This window comes from Haliotis rufescens, unplaced genomic scaffold (assembly GCF_023055435.1).
Source record: "Haliotis rufescens isolate VD_foot unplaced genomic scaffold, xgHalRufe1.0.p SCAF_3, whole genome shotgun sequence".
NCBI lineage: Eukaryota > Metazoa > Mollusca > Gastropoda > Lepetellida > Haliotidae > Haliotis > Haliotis rufescens.
In genome coordinates, this window is record NW_025964001.1 from 61,632,175 (window position 1) to 61,653,375 (window position 21,201).

At 41.4% G+C, this 21,201-nt stretch overlaps 1 protein-coding gene across 2 annotated transcripts in view; it reads right to left on the minus strand.

The window, feature by feature from the left end:
- LOC124132344 (WD repeat-containing protein 26-like) overlaps positions 1-19,754 on the minus strand; it is a 30,555-nt gene extending 10,801 nt beyond the window's left edge. The window contains exons 1-10 of one of the 2 annotated variants that reach the window (XM_048403230.1): positions 19,338-19,754; positions 18,815-18,914; positions 13,387-13,443; positions 12,720-12,856; positions 11,208-11,305; positions 10,323-10,461; positions 9,831-9,969; positions 8,682-8,822; positions 5,760-5,879; positions 4,188-4,333 (exon numbers count right to left, since the gene is read on the minus strand). In XM_048403230.1, coding sequence (XP_048259187.1) covers positions 4,188-4,333; positions 5,760-5,879; positions 8,682-8,822; positions 9,831-9,969; positions 10,323-10,461; positions 11,208-11,305; positions 12,720-12,856; positions 13,387-13,443; positions 18,815-18,914; positions 19,338-19,546 — 1,286 coding nt within the window. In that variant the 5' untranslated portion in view covers positions 19,547-19,754. Of the gene's footprint in view, positions 1-4,187; positions 4,334-5,759; positions 5,880-8,681; positions 8,823-9,830; positions 9,970-10,322; positions 10,480-11,207; positions 11,306-12,719; positions 12,857-13,386; positions 13,444-18,814; positions 18,915-19,337 lie in introns of both variants that reach the window. The other variant, XM_048403229.1, reaches the window with a different exon arrangement.
- Between the last annotated feature and the right edge of the window lie 1,447 nt (positions 19,755-21,201).

The window sequence follows — 21,201 nt, forward strand, 5'->3', positions numbered from 1 at the left end:
TGTCAGATCCTACATAGACTCACATATTGAAGTCTGTCAGTTCCTACATAGACTCACATATTGAAGTCTGTCAGTTCCTACATAGACTCACATATTGAAGTCTGTCAGATCCTACATAGACTCACACACTGAAGTGTCTCAAATCATAAGCAGACTCACATATTGAAGTCTGTCAGATCCTACACACTCTCATATTGAAGTCTGTCAGATCCTACATAAACTCACACATTGAAGTCTGTCAGATCCTACATAGACTCTCATATTGAAGTGTGTCAGATCCTACATAGACTCTCATATTGAAGTCTGTCAGTTCCTACATAGACTCACATATTGAAGTCTATGAGATCCTACATAGACTCACACACTGAAGTGTCTCAAATCATAAGCAGACTCACATATTGAAGTCTGTCAGATCCTACACACTCTCATATTGAAGTCTGTCAGTTCCTACATAGACTCACATATTGAAGTCTGTCAGATCCTACCTACACACTCTCATATTGAAGTCTGTCAGATCCTACATAGACTCACATATTGAAGTCTGTCAGATCCTACATAGACTCTCATATTGAAGTCTGTCAGTTCCTACATAGACTCACATATTGAAGTCTGTCAGAACCTACATAGACTCACATATTGAAGTCTGTCAGATCCTACATAGACTCACATATTGAAGTCTGTCAGATCCTACATAGACTCACATATTGAAGTCTGTCAGATCCTACATAGACTCTCATATTGAAGTCTGTCAGTTCCTACATAGACTCACATATTGAAGTCTGTCAGATCCTACATAGACTCACATATTGAAGTCTGTCAGTTCCTACATAGACTCACATATTGAAGTCTGTCAGTTCCTACATAGACTCTCATATTGAAGTCTGTCAGTTCCTACATAGACTCACATATTGAAGTCTGTCAGTTCCTACATAGACTCACATATTGAAGTCTATGAGATCCTACATAGACTCACACACTGAAGTGTCTCAAATCATAAGCAGACTCACATATTGAAGTCTGTCAGATCCTACATAGACTCACATATTGAAGTCTGTCAGTTCCTACATAGACTCACATATTGAAGTCTGTCAGTTCCTACATAGACTCACATATTGAAGTCTGTCAGATCCTACATAGACTCACACACTGAAGTGTCTCAAATCATAAGCAGACTCACATATTGAAGTCTGTCAGATCCTACACACTCTCATATTGAAGTCTGTCAGATCCTACATAAACTCACACATTGAAGTCTGTCAGATCCTACATAGACTCTCATATTGAAGTGTGTCAGATCCTACATAGACTCTCATATTGAAGTCTGTCAGTTCCTACATAGACTCTCATATTGAAGTCTGTCAGATCCTACATAAACTCACACATTGAAGTCTGTCAGATCCTACATAGACTCACATATTGAAGTCTGTCAGTTCCTACATAGACTCTCATATTGAAGTCTGTCAGATCCTACATAGACTCACATATTGAAGTGTGTCAGATCCTACATAGACTCTCATATTGAAGTCTGTCAGTTCCTACATAGACTCTCATATTGAAGTCTGTCAGATCCTACATAGACTCACACACTGAAGTGTCTCAAATCATAAGCAGACTCACATATTGAAGTCTGTCAGATCCTACATAGACTCACACACTGAAGTGTCTCAAATCATAAGCAGACTCACATATTGAAGTCTGTCAGATCCTACACACTCTCATATTGAAGTCTGTCAGATCCTACATAAACTCACACATTGAAGTCTGTCAGATCCTACATAGACTCTCATATTGAAGTGTGTCAGATCCTACATAGACTCTCATATTGAAGTCTGTCAGTTCCTACATAGACTCTCATATTGAAGTCTGTCAGATCCTACATAAACTCACACATTGAAGTCTGTCAGATCCTACATAGACTCACATATTGAAGTCTGTCAGTTCCTACATAGACTCTCATATTGAAGTCTGTCAGATCCTACATAGACTCACATATTGAAGTGTGTCAGATCCTACATAGACTCTCATATTGAAGTCTGTCAGTTCCTACATAGACTCTCATATTGAAGTCTGTCAGATCCTACATAGACTCACACACTGAAGTGTCTCAAATCATAAGCAGACTCACATATTGAAGTCTGTCAGATCCTACATAGACTCACACACTGAAGTGTCTCAAATCATAAGCAGACTCACATATTGAAGTCTGTCAGATCCTACATAGACTCTCATATTGAAGTCTGTCAGTTCCTACATAGACTCTCATATTGAAGTCTGTCAGATCCTACATAGACTCACACACTGAAGTGTCTCAAATCATAAGCAGACTCACATATTGAAGTCTGTCAGATCATACATAGACTCACATGTTGAAGTCTGTCAGTTCCTACATAGACTCACATATTGAAGTCTGTCAGATCCTACATAGACTCACATATTGAAGTCTGTCAGATCATACATAGACTCACATATTGAAGTCTGTCAGTTCCTACATAGACTCACACATTGAAGTCTGTCAGATCCTACATAGACTCTCATATTGAAGTCTGTCAGTTCCTACATAGACTCTCATATTGAAGTCTGTCAGTTCCTACATAGACTCTCATATTGAAGTCTGTCAGATCCTACACACTCACATATTGAAGTGTGTCAGATCCTACATAGACTCTCATATTGAAGTCTGTCAGTTCCTACATAGACTCTCATATTGAAGTCTGTCAGATCCTACACACTCACATATTGAAGTGTGTCAGATCCTACATAGACTCACATATTGAAGTCTGTCAGATCCTACATAGACTCACATATTGAAGTCTGTCAGATCCTACATAGACTCACATATTGAAGTCTGTCAGTTCCTACATAGACTCACATATTGAAGTCTGTCAGTTCCTACATAGACTCACATATTGAAGTCTGTCAGATCCTACATAGACTCACACACTGAAGTGTCTCAAATCATAAGCAGACTCACATATTGAAGTCTGTCAGATCCTACACACTCTCATATTGAAGTCTGTCAGATCCTACATAGACTCTCATATTGAAGTGTGTCAGATCCTACATAGACTCTCATATTGAAGTCTGTCAGATCCTACATAGACTCACATATTGAAGTCTGTCAGTTCCTACATAGACTCTCATATTGAAGTCTGTCAGATCCTACATAGACTCTCATATTGAAGTCTGTCAGTTCCTACATAGACTCTCATATTGAAGTCCGTCAGATCCTACATAGACTCACACACTGAAGTGTCTCAAATCATAAGCAGACTCACATATTGAAGTCTGTCAGATCCTACATAGACTCTCATATTGAAGTCTGTCAGTTCCTACATAGACTCACATATTGAAGTCTGTCAGATCCTACATAGACTCACACACTGAAGTGTCTCAAATCATAAGCAGACTCACATATTGAAGTCTGTCAGATCATACATAGACTCACATGTTGAAGTCTGTCAGTTCCTACATAGACTCACATATTGAAGTCTGTCAGATCATACATAGACTCACACATTGAAGTCTGTCAGTTCCTACATAGACTCACACATTGAAGTCTGTCAGATCCTACATAGACTCTCATATTGAAGTCTGTCAGTTCCTACATAGACTCTCATATTGAAGTCTGTCAGTTCCTACATAGACTCTCATATTGAAGTCTGTCAGATCCTACACATTCACATATTGAAGTGTGTCAGATCCTACATAGACTCTCATATTGAAGTCTGTCAGTTCCTACATAGACTCTCATATTGAAGTCTGTCAGATCCTACACACTCACATATTGAAGTGTGTCAGATCCTACATAGACTCACATATTGAAGTGTGTCAGTTCCTACAAAGACTCACATATTGAAGTGTGTCAGATCCTACACACTCACATATTGAAGTGTGTCAGATCCTACACACACTCACATATTGAAGTCTGTCAGATCCTACACAGACTCTCATATTGAAGTCTGTCAGATCCTACATAGACTCACACATTGAAGTGTCTCAAATCATAAGCAGACTCACATATTGAAGTCTGTCAGATCCTACACAGACTCTCATATTGAAGTCTGTCAGATCCTACATAGACTCTCATATTGAAGTCTGTCAGATCCTACATAGACTCACACATTGAAGTGTCTCAAATCATAAGCAGACTCACATATTGAAGTCTGTCAGATCATACATAGACTCACATGTTGAAGTCTGTCAGATCATCAAAGTTGTATCCCCTGATTCGATGGTGTGTATCTGCTGCCAACACTGTCTTGCCGTCTCCTTGGCAACCCAGACACTGGACCCGAACTCCCTCCCAGTTGTCCAGCACCGTGCCGTCGATATCCTGCAACACAGAACATACATACCACACGTACCAATCACCGAACACCAATTGAGGATAGCGTCACCAGTAACCCAAGGCAATACAGTCTGGGTTTTACTGATGTGGAATGTTGTATCCAATACGGACAAAAATAACGAATGGATGGAAATATCCTCTGCAAGTCCCACTAGATGCCAAAGATCGATGATTAATTGAAATTAATTCACATGAAGCATGATTGTAATGTTTATCTGATATTTCTGTCATTACAAGCATGACAAGTAACACATTAAACATTGAGACATGTCCGACAGTCTTCTCTCTATCCCTAGGTCTTGATTCAAACAAGGAAATCCCCATCAATAACAAGCACAAGGGATCACACACACTTGTATTGTCCCTGTTCGTACGGCAGTCACAACGGGAACCTCATTGTAATGCCAATGTGGAACCAGATAAGTGAGTGAGTGAGTGAGTGAGTGAGTGAGTGAGTGGGTGGGTGGGTGGGTGGGTGAGTGAGTGAGTGAGTGAGTGAGTTGGGTTTAACGCCACTTTTAACAGTATTCCCAGTTATATCGCGGCATGTCAGCTTAATGTGGGAGGAAAGCCCCAAGTGATGCAGGTCTCAGATGTTTACCACTTTGGTGAAACCCACGAGCATGGGTATGGTGCTGACAAACCTAGAAACATAATAGGGGCGAACCGGGATTCGAACCCACAATCATAGGTTTCTGGCGTGCCCAAGGGACGCAACTCTGCACAGCTAATCGCTGGGCCACACATGCCCCCGAACCAGATATGTGTGTCATGGTGTTTAAGATATACTTTTCCAATTTTGCACCAACGTTTTTTATTGCCCATGATAGCATTTTCATTTTATTGGCACCAAATAATATACTGTAAATACTGAATCAGTCACAAATGCTAATATCGTCAAAAAGCTGAACACTCTGTTTCCAACCAGCAAACATCCAAAAATCAAGAATTACCACTGGTGCTGTAACAACTTATTGAAATGTGATAGAAAAACAGAAGTCCCACATATGAAAATGAATTCTCAATATCACATCTTTAGGGTATGGACTAGAGTTTAAGTATTCCACTGGAAATACACAAAGATTGGGTTTGACTTCACTTTATTTTGTTGACAATACAAAGCAACACTGTAAACATGCTTGTTGTTGTTTAGAGCCGCAATCAGCAATATTCCAGTTAAATGACGTCAGACTGTAAATAATCAAGTCAGGACTGGAGGATCCAGAGATTTTTATTTAGTCTATTGACACACAAACAACAAAGTCCCTAAGTCTGAAACCCAATCCATTTGGTCGCCTCCAAATGACCAGTAGAGCTTGCTATCTACCCTGGCATACCCACTGGGGTGTGTAAAAATAGCAGATCATTCCTTTAGGAAGGCTGCATTACCATGGTAACACGTTTCACTCACACAAATATAGAACTGGCCTCGTGTGCCTCCTGTGACGAACTTCTTGCCGTCCACGTGCCACGACGCACTCGTGAGACTGTCCTCCGGGGATTGACTCAGCTTCTGGCGTAAATCTCCAGTCTGTAAGTACAGGCGAATCACATCAAGTGTGAACTAGATAACTAGAAGGGCCCTGCAGCTCACCAGGATATGTCGTCAACAGTTTATTGTGGGGAAATTAAACTGTGTCTCCCAACACATCAACTTACTGTGGATTAACATTAAGTGAATATCATCAGCAGCAGTCTTCAATGTTCCAGTTATATCACTATCTGTAAATATTCAAGTCTGGGTCAGGCAAACCAGTGACTGAAAACATGAGCATCCTATCACGCCGAGGTGTGATGTGAACTATCAGAAAGTAATGGGCACCTATTCTGACTGGGAATCCCCACTGGGAGGTGTATCTATTCTGACTGGGAATCCCCACTGGGAGGTGTATCTATTCTGACTGGGAATCCCCACTGGGAGGTGTATCTATTCTGACTGGGAATCCCCACTGGGAGGTGTATCTATTCCGACTGGGAATCCCCACTGGGAGGTGTATCTATTCTGACTGGGAATCCCCACTGGGAGGTGTATCTATTCTGACTGGGAATCCCCACTGGGAGGTGTATCTATTCTGACTGGGAATCCCCACTGGGAGGTGTATCTATTCTGACTGGGAATCCCCACTGGGAGGTGTATGTATTCCGACTGGGAATCCCCACTGGGAGGTGTATCTATTCTGACTGGGAATCCCCACTGGGAGGTGTATCTATTCCGACTGAGAATCCCCACTGGGAGGTGTATCTATTCTGACTGGGAATGCCCACTGGGAGGTGTATCTATTCTGACTGGGAATCCCCACTGGGAGTCGATCTATTCCGACTGGGAATCCCCACTGGGAGGTGTATCTATTCCGACTGGGAATGCCCACTGGGAGGTGTATCTATTCTGACTGGGAATCCCCACTGGGAGTCGATCTATTCCGACTGGGAATCCCCAGTGGGAGGTGTATCTATTCCGACTGGGAATCCCCAGTGGGAGGTGTATCTATTCCGACTGGGAATCCCCTATTTGGAGGTGTATCTATTCCGACTGGGAATCCCCACTGGGAGGTGTATCTATTCTGACTGGGAATCCCCACTGGGAGGTGTATCTATTCTGACTGAGAATCCCCACTGGGAGGTGTATCTATTCCGACTGGGAATGCCCACTGGGAGGTGTATCTATTCTGACTGGGAATCCCCACTGGGAGTCGATCTATTCCGACTGGGAATCCCCAGTGGGAGGTGTATCTATTCCGACTGGGAATCCCCACTGGGAGTCGATCTATTCCGACTGGGAATCCCCAGTGGGAGGTGTATCTATTCTGACTGGGAATCCCCACTGGGAGGTGTATCTATTCTGACTGAGAATCCCCACTGGGAGGTATATCTATTCCGACTGGGAATGCCCACTGGGAGGTGTATCTATTCTGACTGGAAATCCCCACTGGGAGTCGATCTATTCCGACTGGGAATCCCCAGTGGGAGGTGTATCTATTCCGACTGGGAATCCCCACTGGGAGTCGATCTATTCCGACTGGGAATCCCCAGTGGGAGGTGTATCTATTCTGACTGGGAATCCCCACTGGGAGGTGTATCTATTCTGACTGAGAATCCCCACTGGGAGGTGTATCTATTCCGACTGGGAATGCCCACTGGGAGGTGTATCTATTCTGACTGGGAATCCCCACTGGGAGTTAATCTATTCCGACTGGGAATCCCCAGTGGGAGGTGTATCTATTCCGACTGGGAATCCCCAGTGGGAGGTGTATCTATTCCGACTGGGAATCCCCTATTTGGAGGTGTATCTATTCCGACCTTGGAATCCCCACTGGGAGGTGTATCTATTCTGACTGGGAATCCCCAGTGGGAGGTGTATCTATTCCGACTGGGAATCCCCAGTGGGAGGTGTATCTATTCCAACTGGGAATCCCCTATTTGGAGGTGTATCTATTCCGACTGGGAATCCCCACTGGGAGGTGCACCTATTCTGACTGGGAATCCCCACTGGGAGGTGTATCTATTCGGACATGGAATCCCCACTGTGAGGTGTATCTATTCCGACTGGGAATCCCCACTGGGAGATGTATCTATTCTGACTGGGAATCCCCACTGGGAGGTGTATCTATTCCGACTGGGAATCCCAACTGGGAGGTGTATCTATTCTGACTGGGAATCCCCACTGGGAGGTGTATCTATTCTGACTGAGAATCCCCACTGGGAGGTGTATCTATTCTGACTGAGAATCCCCACTGGGAGGTGTATCTATTCTGACTGGGAATCCCCACTGGGAGGTGTATCTATTCTGACTGGGAATCCCCACTGGGAGGTGTATCTATTCTGACTGAGAATCCCCACTGGGAGGTGTATCTATTCTGACTGGGAATCCCCACTGGGAGGTGTATCTATTTTGACTGGGAATCCCCACTGGGAGGTGTATCTATTCTGACTGGGAATCCCAGTGGGAGGTGTATCTATTCTGACTGGGAATCCCAGTGGGAGGTGTATCTATTCCGACTGGGAATCCCCACTGGGAGGTGTATCTATTCTGACTGGGAATCCCCAGTGGGAGGTGTATCTATTCGGACTGGGAATCCCAGTGGGAGGTGTATCTATTCCGACTGGGAATCCCCACTGGGAGGTGTATCTATTCCGACTGGGAATCCCCACTGGGAGGTGTATCTATTTTGACTGGGAATCCCCACTGGGAGGTGTATCTATTCTGACTGGGAATCCCCACTGGGAGGTGTATCTATTCTGACTGGGAATCCCCACTGGGAGGTGTATCTATTTTGACTGGGAATCCCCACATCGGGGTTTACCAATTCTGACTAATATGGTAAAGAAGACGTACCTCAACGTTCCAGATCCAGAGTTCAGAGCAGTCGTCTGGGCCACACGCCACGATGTGTGAGCTGTCGGGACTCCATGCTATGTAGGCTACTCCATAGGGATGGCTGTCGTATGTCTTTCTGTGTCGTAATTCATGAGTTTCCTGAGTAGAACATTGAGGACTCACATTATTATTTCTTGCCTTAGTGAGTGAGCGAAATGGTCATAACGTAACTTTGAACAGTATTCTTGTCATATCACAGTGTGTCAGCTTAATGTTGGATGAAAGCCCAAAGCAATGCAGGTCTCAGGCATTAAGCCAAGAGACAAAACAATGATATATAAGGGTCTGGGCAAGTAATGTCTGATACTTAGAATTTCTGATGGCCAGATGATTTTGTTTGTTTGTTTTTTTTTGTTTTTTTTTGTATGTTTAACGCCACATTCAGCAATATTTCAGCTATATGATGGCTGTCTGTCAACATTCAAGTCTGGACCAGGCAATTCAGTGACTGACATCATGAGCATCGATCCACAAAACTGGGATACTATAACAACCAAGTCACAGAGCCTGACCACCCAATCTTGTTAGTCATCTCTTACGAGAAGCAAAGTCGCCTCTTACGGCAAGCATGGGTTGCTGAAGACGAGGACAATGTCTTGAGATGAGAGAAGTGAGACCTGCACAGAATAACATCTTCACCATGCTGATACAGAATCAAATTAATAACTGTTAGACATTCAACCTGTTACTATGGTTAAGAGAAAACAAAATGTTAGACACATGGAAGATCCAGGGTTAGAATAGGTCTTCCCATTCTTGCCATAAAAGGAGACTATGCTTGTTAGTGTTAAACAAACAAACAAACAAACAAACAAACAAACAAACAAACAAACAAACAAACATGGTTTGGTAGCAGAAAAAAAAAACATCATCAGGAATTTATCTAGACCTGCTATGTTCGTGCCCAAGTCTGCAGTAAATGTCAGTAAAAGATCCCAAATTGGAATTACAAGTTTCCCGACACGTAATAGTGTAATAACTCATAATTTAGCTTTGTAGACATCACTTCAACGAACAATATTTCCCCAAAATTTCCTGACAACATGGACAAGGGCAGTTAGTTTGGATAAATCCCTGATGATGGACAGGAAACTGTAGTCAACTTACTAGATCTACATCCCACACAATCATTGTGCAATCCTTGGAGCCGGTGGCGAGTTTGGTACCATCTGGTGAGAAGCGACAGAACCACACCTCGTCACAGTGGTCGTTGAGAATCTGTATCGTGTTGCATGGAAACTGGTCCCTGCACAAGCTCAAGTACATTACCAACATGGTCAGACATGGCCACAACAATCCCTTGTTCACAACTTCATAATCTTACTCTCCTGCTCGTAAATATCAACAGACTTAATCCTGCCGAGTCACAAATCAACTGCTAGGAAGCTAATCCAGGTCTGTATATCATAATTAGATCATTCATATTTCTCAGAATTTCAAATATATTCATAATTTTGGACGTTAACTGGAACTCATCTAAAATGTCATCAAGCAAATGTTCTGAAATGACCTATACAATTCAAGGTTTCAGAATCAATGCCTGGCATTATGACTAACTCCCTCCCCCAGTTTTTACACTGGTCAGCAGACTGGACTTACTTGCTGCAGACATGGTCCAGGAGCAGGGAGACTGCGTCCAGCCCGCTGTCCAGACGGGTGTTGTGATAGGGACACTTGTCCTTCTGCAGCTCCACCGCCTGTGTGAGCAGCGTCAGCAGACGGCGAGGTGGCAACATTACTGTGGGGGGCAGAAAGGCTGCAGACAGATGGCATATTCCTTAGACATATTCTATGTGGTCAACGGTCTAACAGTCACCTGAGGCAGCCAGCATATTCTATGGCTCTACGGTCTATCAGTCACCTGAGCCAGACGGCATATTCATAAACATATTCTATGTGGTCAACGGTCTAACAGTCACTTGAGGCAGCCGGCATATTCTATGGCTCTATCGTCTATCAGTCACCAGATCCAGACAGCATATTCATAAATATATTCTACGTGGTCTACGGTCTAACAGTCACTTGTGGCAGACGGCATATTCCTTAAACATCACCTGCTCTCCCTGAATGTTGCAGTGGAGTGGACATAATGCAACCTAGCCAGTACAGACACTGTGTCCGAAAGTAGTGTGTCAGGCAACAATCATAAGACATAACCTGTATTCAAAATATATTCATATTCCTTGATTGAAATTATCTGCTATACTATCTGTTTGGGACAATTACTAATTCTATCTTTCATCAGTTTTGTTTGTCTGTCTGTTTTTTTCCTGATTATCACTTTAAGCTTGTGAGCCCTAGAGTCCAGAAAATACATTAGCTGTAATAATCACATCAATCAGTAGCAAGATACTGCCAAGCTCACAAGATTTGGATTTGGGCCAACAGGTAAACATGCACCAACAGATTGCTGCCAATAGGAGGGCAACGTGTGTGTCTGGGAGTCATCACAAGATACGGTGACAGTCCTGTGCTGCTACTTACACTGTAGTTTCTCCACCAGCCTCTGTCGGGACTCGGACCCCTTGCCCTGCCAGTCGGCCATGTCACGCAGATCCTCTGGAGTGCTGCACATCATATATCTGGAACACAGGGGACTAGATAATACTCTACACCACACAGGGGACTCGATAATACTCTACACCACACTGGGGACTAGATAATACTCTACACCACACATGGGACTGGATAATACTCTACACCACACAGGGGACTCGATAATACTCTACACCACACTGGGGACTAGATAATACTCTACACCACACAGGGGACTAGATAATACTCTACACCACACTGGGGACAAGATAATGCTCTACACCACACAGGGGACTAGATAATACTCTACACCACACTGGGGACTCGATAATACTCGATGATACCACTACACAACATAGGGCCCTGCTAAAGCCATGACCCACAGTCATCCCCTGTACAATATACCACTGAGGTGCCCTGTACAATATACCACTGAGGTCCCCTGTACAATATACCACCACTGAGGTCCCCTGTACAATATAACACCACTGAGGTCCCCTGTACAATATACCACCACTGAGGTCCCCTGTACAATATACAACCACTGAGGTCCCCTGTACAATATACCACCACGGAGGTCCCCTGTACAATATACCACCACGGAGGTCCCCTGTACAATATACCACCACGGAGGTCCCCTGTACAATATACCACCACTGAGGTCCCCACTACAATATACCACCACTGAGGTCCCCTCTACAATATACCACCACTGAGGTCCCCTGTACAATATACCACCACTGAGGTCCCCTCTACAATATACCACCACTGAGGTCCCCTGTACAATATACCACCACGGAGGTCCCCTGTACAATATACCACCACTGAGGTCCCTGTACAATATACCACCACTGTGGTCCCTGTACAATATACCACCACGGAGGTCCCCTGTACAATATACCACCACGGAGGTCCCCTGTACAATATACCACTGAGGTCCCCTGTACAATATACCACCACTGAGGTCCCTGTACAATATACCACCACTGAGGTCCCCTGTACAATATACCACCACAGAGGCCCCTGTACAATATACCACCACTGAAGTCCCTGTACAATATACCACTGAGGTCCCCTGTACAATATACCACCACAGAGGCCCCTGTACAATATACCACCACAGAGGCCCCTGTACAATATACCACCACTGAAGTCCCTGTACAATATACCACCACGGAGGTGCTCCCACTATTACAGTCATGACCCACAGTCGGTCCTCTGTACAATATACAACCACAATCATCTGCAGTAGTTCCAGCAATGTTGTGTGTGTGTCAGTAGCGGCCATAAAATTTCCATGTCCTGCAACTACTTTACCTTTGGGATTAGCAGAGAGTGCTCAGGTTAGTTTAAGGAGGTACTTCCATACTTAACTAAATTTGTTACCTATGTTTTAAATATCTAAGTTAAAATGCACAATATTTACATTCTGCCCTGTCTACGTATCAAGGCACTACTTACGAGCTGAGGACATGCACCCTCTCTGTGTTGTACTTGAGGGGGGTGAGCTCGTGGCGCAGGCAGCTGAGCGCCTCCAGGACTCGCCCGTCCTCCAGCTGCTCCAGGTACTTCTGCTCCAGCAGCAAGAACTTCATCTTCTGCAATACAACAAAGCACAAAACACACTCAATAATAATAATGTGCCTGTGGTTTTGACACAGAGGTCTATCCATGGTTCGCCCCAGAATATCTAGAGGGCGTCATGGTAAATGATAAATACAAAATTCTACGGAATAGAGTGTATACAGCCTCAGACGTATCCAGGCCAACAAACTTGATCTTGTCCTTTTTGATAAATCCAATGAAATCCTTTTCATATTGAATTTTCTGTCCCTTTTGACACAATATTGTGCTTTACAACTTTCGCATATCCTTCCTAATTCACATATTTCGACTACAACAAGCAGCAAGTGAGTGAGTATTGTTTTACGCTGCGTTTTGCAACATTCCACCATAAGAACAGTGGAGGCGCACCAGAAATGGGCCTCACACATTGTATCCATGTGGGGAATCAAACTGGGGTCTTCAGCGTGACAAGTGAACACTTTGTCCATTAGGCAACCCCACCGTCCCCAAGCAGCATGTATCCCCACACTGGGGGCACATCCCCTGGATGTATCGGACTTACCAGAAGGCCCTGGGCACACTCCACGAGGGACTTGAGTTCATTCAGGGCTGTCTCCGCCTACAACACAATAACGGATGCCATCATGTAGATCATGGTCAATACCAGAATAGACTCTTTTCAGAGTTACACAGACCTCCAGATAACTATTTGAGCAATTGAGTTTTTACTCCAGGGTTTCTATTTCAATTGGATTATTACATGTTTCATTCGGTAACCAATACTTTTTCACTCATTGTTCACGATTGTTTTTCCCAAAATTAGTGACCATTCTAAGATTTAAAACAAAATGAAATAATGTTTTAGATGTATATAACTGTTGAAAATATAGGCTTGACTCGGAAAGTAAATTAGCTCGTAATTGTGTTTCGGAAATTAGCTCCTTTGTACGCATGCTGAAAAAGCTTCATTGGGTATTTACGCGTGCTGTTTATATGTATTTGATTTTTTCATTTAATGCATGCATTTCTGTCACAGGTTAATTGACATTAATTAGGCTTCGAATATTTTAGGGAGGTATTTTACGCAAATATGCAGCTTATCTGCAGCTCTGGTTACATATAATGATTTTCACTTAGGCTTAGCATTGCAAAGTTAACTTGTAGTTCAGAAGATTGACAGAACCAAAAGATAGCAAAAGGTTTAAAATTGAATGGAATGTTAAAAACATCATTAAAAAGTCCCAATTTCAAATAAAATGTTATTTTCCAAATCTGCCAGCCGTTGGCGCTGAGTTTAAAATCCTAAACCCTCAGGGTGTTTACAGGCCATAGGGACAACAATCAGCAAAATCAGGGGTTTGAACCCATGCTCAGCGGATTCTGACACAGGTAAGGGAGGCAACTTTTCACAACACATTGCATGACCTGAAATTCATTAAGACAATGTGCCCATAACATCATGACAAGTTACTGGGCGTGAAGATCTAAGAGCTTAAAACACTCTTGATACTATTGGTAAATGGGTACGACTAGCTGCGTTGGCTAAAGACTGTTAGTGGCACCGGCGCACATGTAGGGAGATTGCTTTCTACTCCTGCATATTTCACCATGACATTACAGCAACATCATCCTGCTATTTGTTCCTCAAATTTTAACCTGCTCATATTTTTTTAAAGACCAAAAACATAGCCACATGTCAGATTTAGTGAAATCTAAATATTTTTTACATTTGTATATTTATCCTGCATTTACTGCTGACCTTACAAACAAGTGAAAGTAAGACAAGGCACGACATGTCCTCTCTGGTGGGCAACAAGCGGTAATATGACTTCATGTGACGTCACATCTGGTCACATGACAGCGGCGATGGTCCTACGAAAAGTAGGACTTGAGAAGGAAGCAGCTTTTTCTCTTTCACCCTGGACCATCGCTAGGCGCCGTCTATTTTTGTCGTTAGGTAAGCAGTAAATGCATTAAGGAGTAATGCAGGATAAGTAGAAAATGATCCCTTTTGTTATAAACAATCGCATACTAGAAAGGCTCGGCAGCCATTTGTAACCATAGCACCGATTATTCGAGGAAGCTAATCCAATGACAAGAAATATTATTTGTCTGAGATTAGCAGTACCAGGAAGATTTTAATTTATTTCTTTATTGACAGAACCCAGAGACTTATTTACATCTCTTCTTAATATTCTGACTATCCAGATTGTATCATAATACATATTGTTGAATGTTCGCACCACATTTAAACGATGTACCGCTATTAACCATCAGTCTTACTCAGGTGTTTGTCGAGTGTAAAAGTATCAAATGGCTACAGTATCTTTATGCTTCTCAGGGGATGTCATCATGTCAACATGTTATCACTCGGGCTGTTACGATTCACTCATGTATTCGGTGAATCGAACCGTATCCATTCATGAATTGAATTTGCTATTCGTGGCCGCTAGAATCGAATATTTATGAATATGCAATCATGTGCATTTACATACCCTGTACCTAAAACATCCATAAGAACATATTATATTCATAGATTTCTTTAAAAACAACACTTATAATATTTAATTTGATAGTATTGTGGTCATTGGTCATTGTCACTTTTGAGCAGATACTTGTACCTGGATAAGTGCAGTATATAAATGCATAATATATTAATAATTAACAAACCATGTCAAATAATTTATGTTATCGTTTCACTGAATATTACAAATAATACATCAACTGCTGACTTGTTATTGTATTCGTGAATTAATATTCGTATTCGTTACCCTTTATTTGTGATACAAATCGTGTTTGCCTCATAGTGTGTTCGTTGCAGCCCTAGTTATCACTATCGAGACTATTGACTAGCTAACTTTTCAAGTTAAATTGTACAGCTGTTCAGTGTGTAAATGTATTCTTGCAGTTATTACTCTGTTTAAATAAAATATATATTCAGCAACTGCAGTAATAGCTTGATGATGTATAAAACATGGTCACTCTAAAATCAAAGATGCTGGAATTGATAACATAGTGTATCAATCAGTAAGTAAATTAATTCCCGGGCACGGCATACTGGCCATGTTAATGTGTGTTATGTTGCAATCCTCACTGTGCATGGATGCATATGAACCTGCAACATGTGCAACATATACTGACAGTAGGGCTGGGACAAGACCAAATGTACTACCCGGGTACCCACCCCCCTATTACCTGACCCTACCCTTCACACAGACTGCAGCCTTCTAAACTAGGCATTGTCAGCAAGAAGGGAGTTGACAGTCACATCATGAGGATCAACAAACACCGAGCACAATTACATCTTGACTGTCAAGATCCATCTTGTTCCGACAATGCCTTGTTTGGAGGGCTGTGGTCTGTGTGTTATAGTGTTGCCATGTTTTCGGCAGCTTGCTCTCAGACTTATGATTCTGTATCTTATTTTTTGGTTACATTCTCATTGTTCTATGTTGCCGATTCCTTGTGTATTGTAGACATGTGACAGTTTTCTCTTGCAGTCTGTAAGTTTTCATTGGTAGGCCTGCCTAACAAGCCTGAAATTCTACTAACCCTTGGATTACCTTTAACATCAGACAAACCGACTCAAGACTCACAGACTAGTGCCAAGTTGCATCCCTGCACTTCTACTTTTTTTTTGTTTAACGCCGTATTCAGCAATATTCCAGCTATATGACAGCGGTCTGTAAATAATCGAGTCTGGACCAGACAATCCAGTGCTTGACATCATGAGCATCGATCCAAACAATTGGGATACAATGACATGCATCAACCAAGTCAGCGAGCCTGACCACCCGATTCCATTAGTTGTCTCTTACGACAAGCATAGTCACCTTTTACAACAAGCATGGGTTGCTGAAAACCTGGTCTACCCCCAATCTTCACGGGTCGCATCCGTGCAATGACATCACCACACTGTAGTCTGAATGAGCTATGCCATGGGATTATTGCCATGATTACATCAATGGAATGTTGATGCAAATTACAAACTAAGGAAAATACCCATATGTGCAGATGTTCAAGCATCTGCTCAAGAGCATCGGCCAACATGTGGGACATATTATGTTTTCTTACACCATGGATGACACATCATAACTGCAGCTGTAATCTAGGTTAGACAAATTCCTGTCCTAAACCTGTTACTATGGTACATTGTTTGTATCATAAAAATAACTTGTCACATTTATGAAATCTGTCTTGGATGTTACAACATTAAATGATAAGGCTGGAATCAATTCAGATTTTCATCTACATCCTCGTCACTACACTGCCTCACATTTTGTTGTCCCCAAGTCCCAACAGACGAAAAAAAGTGCTGTGTCATGTATGTATAGTATGTGTTGAAATACACAATACACTACGCACCTCCAAACATACATGTGAATAAAATGCATGAACACCACTGGACAGATATTATGTACTAAGATGCCTTGAACATTTTTTTTTTAAATATTAAAATAAAACATATTAATGCCTACTGCCATACAACACAATTTTGAAATATTTGCATGAAAATAAAGTTCACAAATTTTCATGATATTGATAACATTAACATGATTAAAATGTCCCATACAGAGGACAGATCAGCAGGAAATGTTCTTCAATTACAATTTTTAAACAAACATGTTTACAATATAAACAATCTTTCTTCGTACTAAATATTTTCTCAATAAGTAAATTATCATTTTCACAACGGAATGTACTTAAACATTTCTTAAATAACTGACTCAATATTTTCTAGACACTGTTCTGGTTGTAGCACTTATTTACACTGTCCATAAAGTTTGTAATGTCCCATGTACATCACAGAGCCAGTTTTGACGTGGTATATTCAAACATTGAAAAACAGAAACTAAAAATATTTGCAGGGTTCTAACACCCTGATTTAACTAAACGAATCCACATCCTTGTTCAACAAAATATTTCAAACAAATCTGACCCATGTTTTGCCTATCAAGTGAAAGAACTTATGGCATGGACAACAATTCTGTCCAGTAGGACAGACCTTTTTCATGGCAGTCAATAGATATGATGGATACCTTCCGAATTCAAATTTGTTTACAAAAATATAACTGCACCCTAATGTGTTTCAACCTTATTGACATAATCAACTCTACTTACTTAATGAGAGTATTCGATTTTTAAAGCAAAAAAATCATTGTAGAATTACACATCAAATATTAATTATGCATCATAGATTATGCATTGAATAAACTCAACAGAAATAACATGTTCTTTTCAAAATCTCATCCTTAGCAATAAGGATGTCTATTATAAAGCTAACAGAAACCAGTTGTTTGCACACAATATGCTAAATGTTTATGTATTTCTACACATCAGCATGACAACCTTTGACCTCACTTCATGACAATACTATAAGACATTATCTACATATTTAACAGGGTTTTTAGGTCTGACAAACTGTCTTCTAAATCTCTTACTCAAACAAAGACTGAAGTTCAGATATTGTGTCTCAATCTTATGCAATATTCCACACTTAACTGAGCACTATCTACGTGCAGATGTGGTTTGTTTTGGTCGAGCTATGTTCATGAGGTCATGTGATATGCAAATGAGCAGCTGTTGCTATTTATAGCTCTGAATGTCAGCAATAACATGCTTGTCTCCTAGGCTAGCCTTAGATTGTGGTCAGTGAAGCTTTTATTTAAGCTACAGAAATAATTCCTTCTTCAAACATGTTTCATAACAGCATGAACAGACTAAATAAGTGTCACTGACCTGGGAAAATACGTAACCAACAAAGAACCATTAGTAAAACTAGAGAATATTAAACAAACACAAGTAAAAAGGATCAATTTAATGATTTTTTTATAACATTTAAAAATGATAAACATACATATTGACATATCAATGACTGAAATTGTTACGGAATGTATTTAGCATACAGATTAATTTGAAAACAACAGAATATATCAATGTATGTAAAACATATTTTACAGAATTTAGTTAAAAACAGTTATGCACGTTACCTCTTTCCAATCGCCATCCATAACATAGGACCTGAATTTGGCAGCAGCTGGGTGCTCTAGCATACATCCCGACTCTGCAATCAGCTGTTCAGCTGTGCGACTGAAAAGTTAATAAACCTTTGATGCAAGCAACCCTCTGCATGTGTGCAAGTTTAATCAATACCACTTGTCAACATGTAGAGGATTGTATGCCATTGCATTGCATGTTTTAAAAAGTGCATTAAGATATTGAAACATACAAAAAATGATGATGTACATTTGCAAATTCTGTACCGATTTTCTGTTGTGGTATGATCAGCTGATTGCTAATGAGGATGAAACACCATATGTGCTAAGGCTTACGACCCTTGTCCCAAGAAACGGGCACCTGCTTCAGGTGACTAGTTGTGAGGAATGCTACACATACATCCAATGAATCCATTTGTGAACGTGAATAGGAATGAAGGAAATATACAAAGGCCGAAATAAACATCCTTTCCCAATCACAACTGACGAGCAATTCGCTGTCAACACTGATGCTTACTTCAGACCGAGTCCTCTCAAGTGTTGACCGATTAACCGGACAATGTCTTGGTCAGTCCTCGACATAGATTTCATGGACGTTTCTCTCTCTGTCTCAGATGACAATATGCCATTAGTAGCAGAACAGGCCCCATTTTGCTGCGAAGTCGAAGCGATTTCTTCAGTCGTATCTCCATTGTGCTGTTGGCAGCCATTAAAATTTGCCTGCATGTTTGAGGCTGACAATCGCTGCTTTTTAGGCGGTGGGGGCGACACACCACCGTCTTCCGAGTCTGACGACGATGCCAGTATTGCTTTACAAGTTCTTATGGTTTGTATTGTTTATCGAATACAAACCATTGGGCTAGAACTTAAGACAAAAAAGACCTAAAGGTGAGGCTGTACTACCCGTCTCCCGTGGCCAAATTTGTTTTGCTTCGTGACGTCACCAGAAGTAGTATGAATGCTGGGAAATACCAACGCGCGACTATTCAACTTTTAGTAAACTATTTCACTCATAAAATCTTTATTTCCACTCCAATAATTACAATAATTATACCAAAATATTATTTAATATTGTGCCGTACGTACCATTTAATAGTTTTACAGAAGGAGCAATAGATGTATTATAAAATATATAGTTTGTGTTGAGATAACACACATAGGAGAAACTATTTTCAGCTTAATCTCAGTTTGAAAGGTTTGTTCTCAGAAACGCTTACAAAACTTAGCAATTGTTACATTGTTTTATGATAAACTTTCAGGGAATTATTAAAAATATATTTTTTTAAACTTTCAGGGAATTTAGCATTTTATTTATCAGTTTAATGTCAAAGGGAATACCACTGAAATTGCCTCAGTAGTCGAATATATCAGAAGTCATGAAATAACAATGTTAATGTCCTGTAATGTTTTAAATTGCGTCACTATTACGTCATGGGACAATGGTATGACGTCATTCAATAAAGGACCACAATTATTTCAATTACATGGAGCATATTCTAAATTATTAACCATAGGGATGAGTCCCCGTTGCACCATCCAAAACTTTAAAACAAACTTGGTCAAAGTCCATTTAGACCAGGTTCTTGAGAGTGTAACACACCGTCAAAAACTTTGAGTGGGTGAGTGGGTGACTATGGTTTTATGACGCTTTTAGCAATATTCCAGCAATATCACGGCGGGGGACACCAGAAATGGGCTCGACTAGGCTTCCCCACAGCCCCCAAAAACTTTGACAAAGTTTTGACAGACTTTGGTGGAATTAAAACCGATCCTATTTCTCAGCAAACTTTGATGGACTTTGAATGTATTTAACCAATCAGAATGCAAGAAACTCACAGTCGTGTGTTCTGCCTTTAAATGCAGTACCCGACTTTTTCAAGAAGAAACCTGAACGTTTCCACTTGATCCTCTGTTCAACTCTTGGAGAAGATTATTGTAGGCACTAAGCTGATGCCTCCTCTCAAGCCAATCCCGGGACCAAATATTCCTTTGCCCACCCGGATGCCGCCTTCTCAACGTGGCAATACACAAAATACACATAACGAAACAGCAAAACATTCTTTCTCAGCAGCATCCATCTTGGCAAGATCATTCCCGCCCAAACTTTGGCTTGTCTAAACCTTTGATGAGTGTAAACAGCCCAACTGTGACCAAGAAAACTTGGTCAAATTTTTCTTTGACCAAGTTTGTTTTGGTCAAAGTTTTTATAGTGATTGTTTGTTTGTTTGTTTGTTGTTTAACGCCGCACTCAGCAATATCAATTCCAGCTATATGACGGCGGTCTGTAAATAATCGAGTCTGGACCAGACAATCAAGTGATTCACATCATGAGTATCGATCCACGCAATTGGGATACGATGACATGCATCAACCAAGTCAGC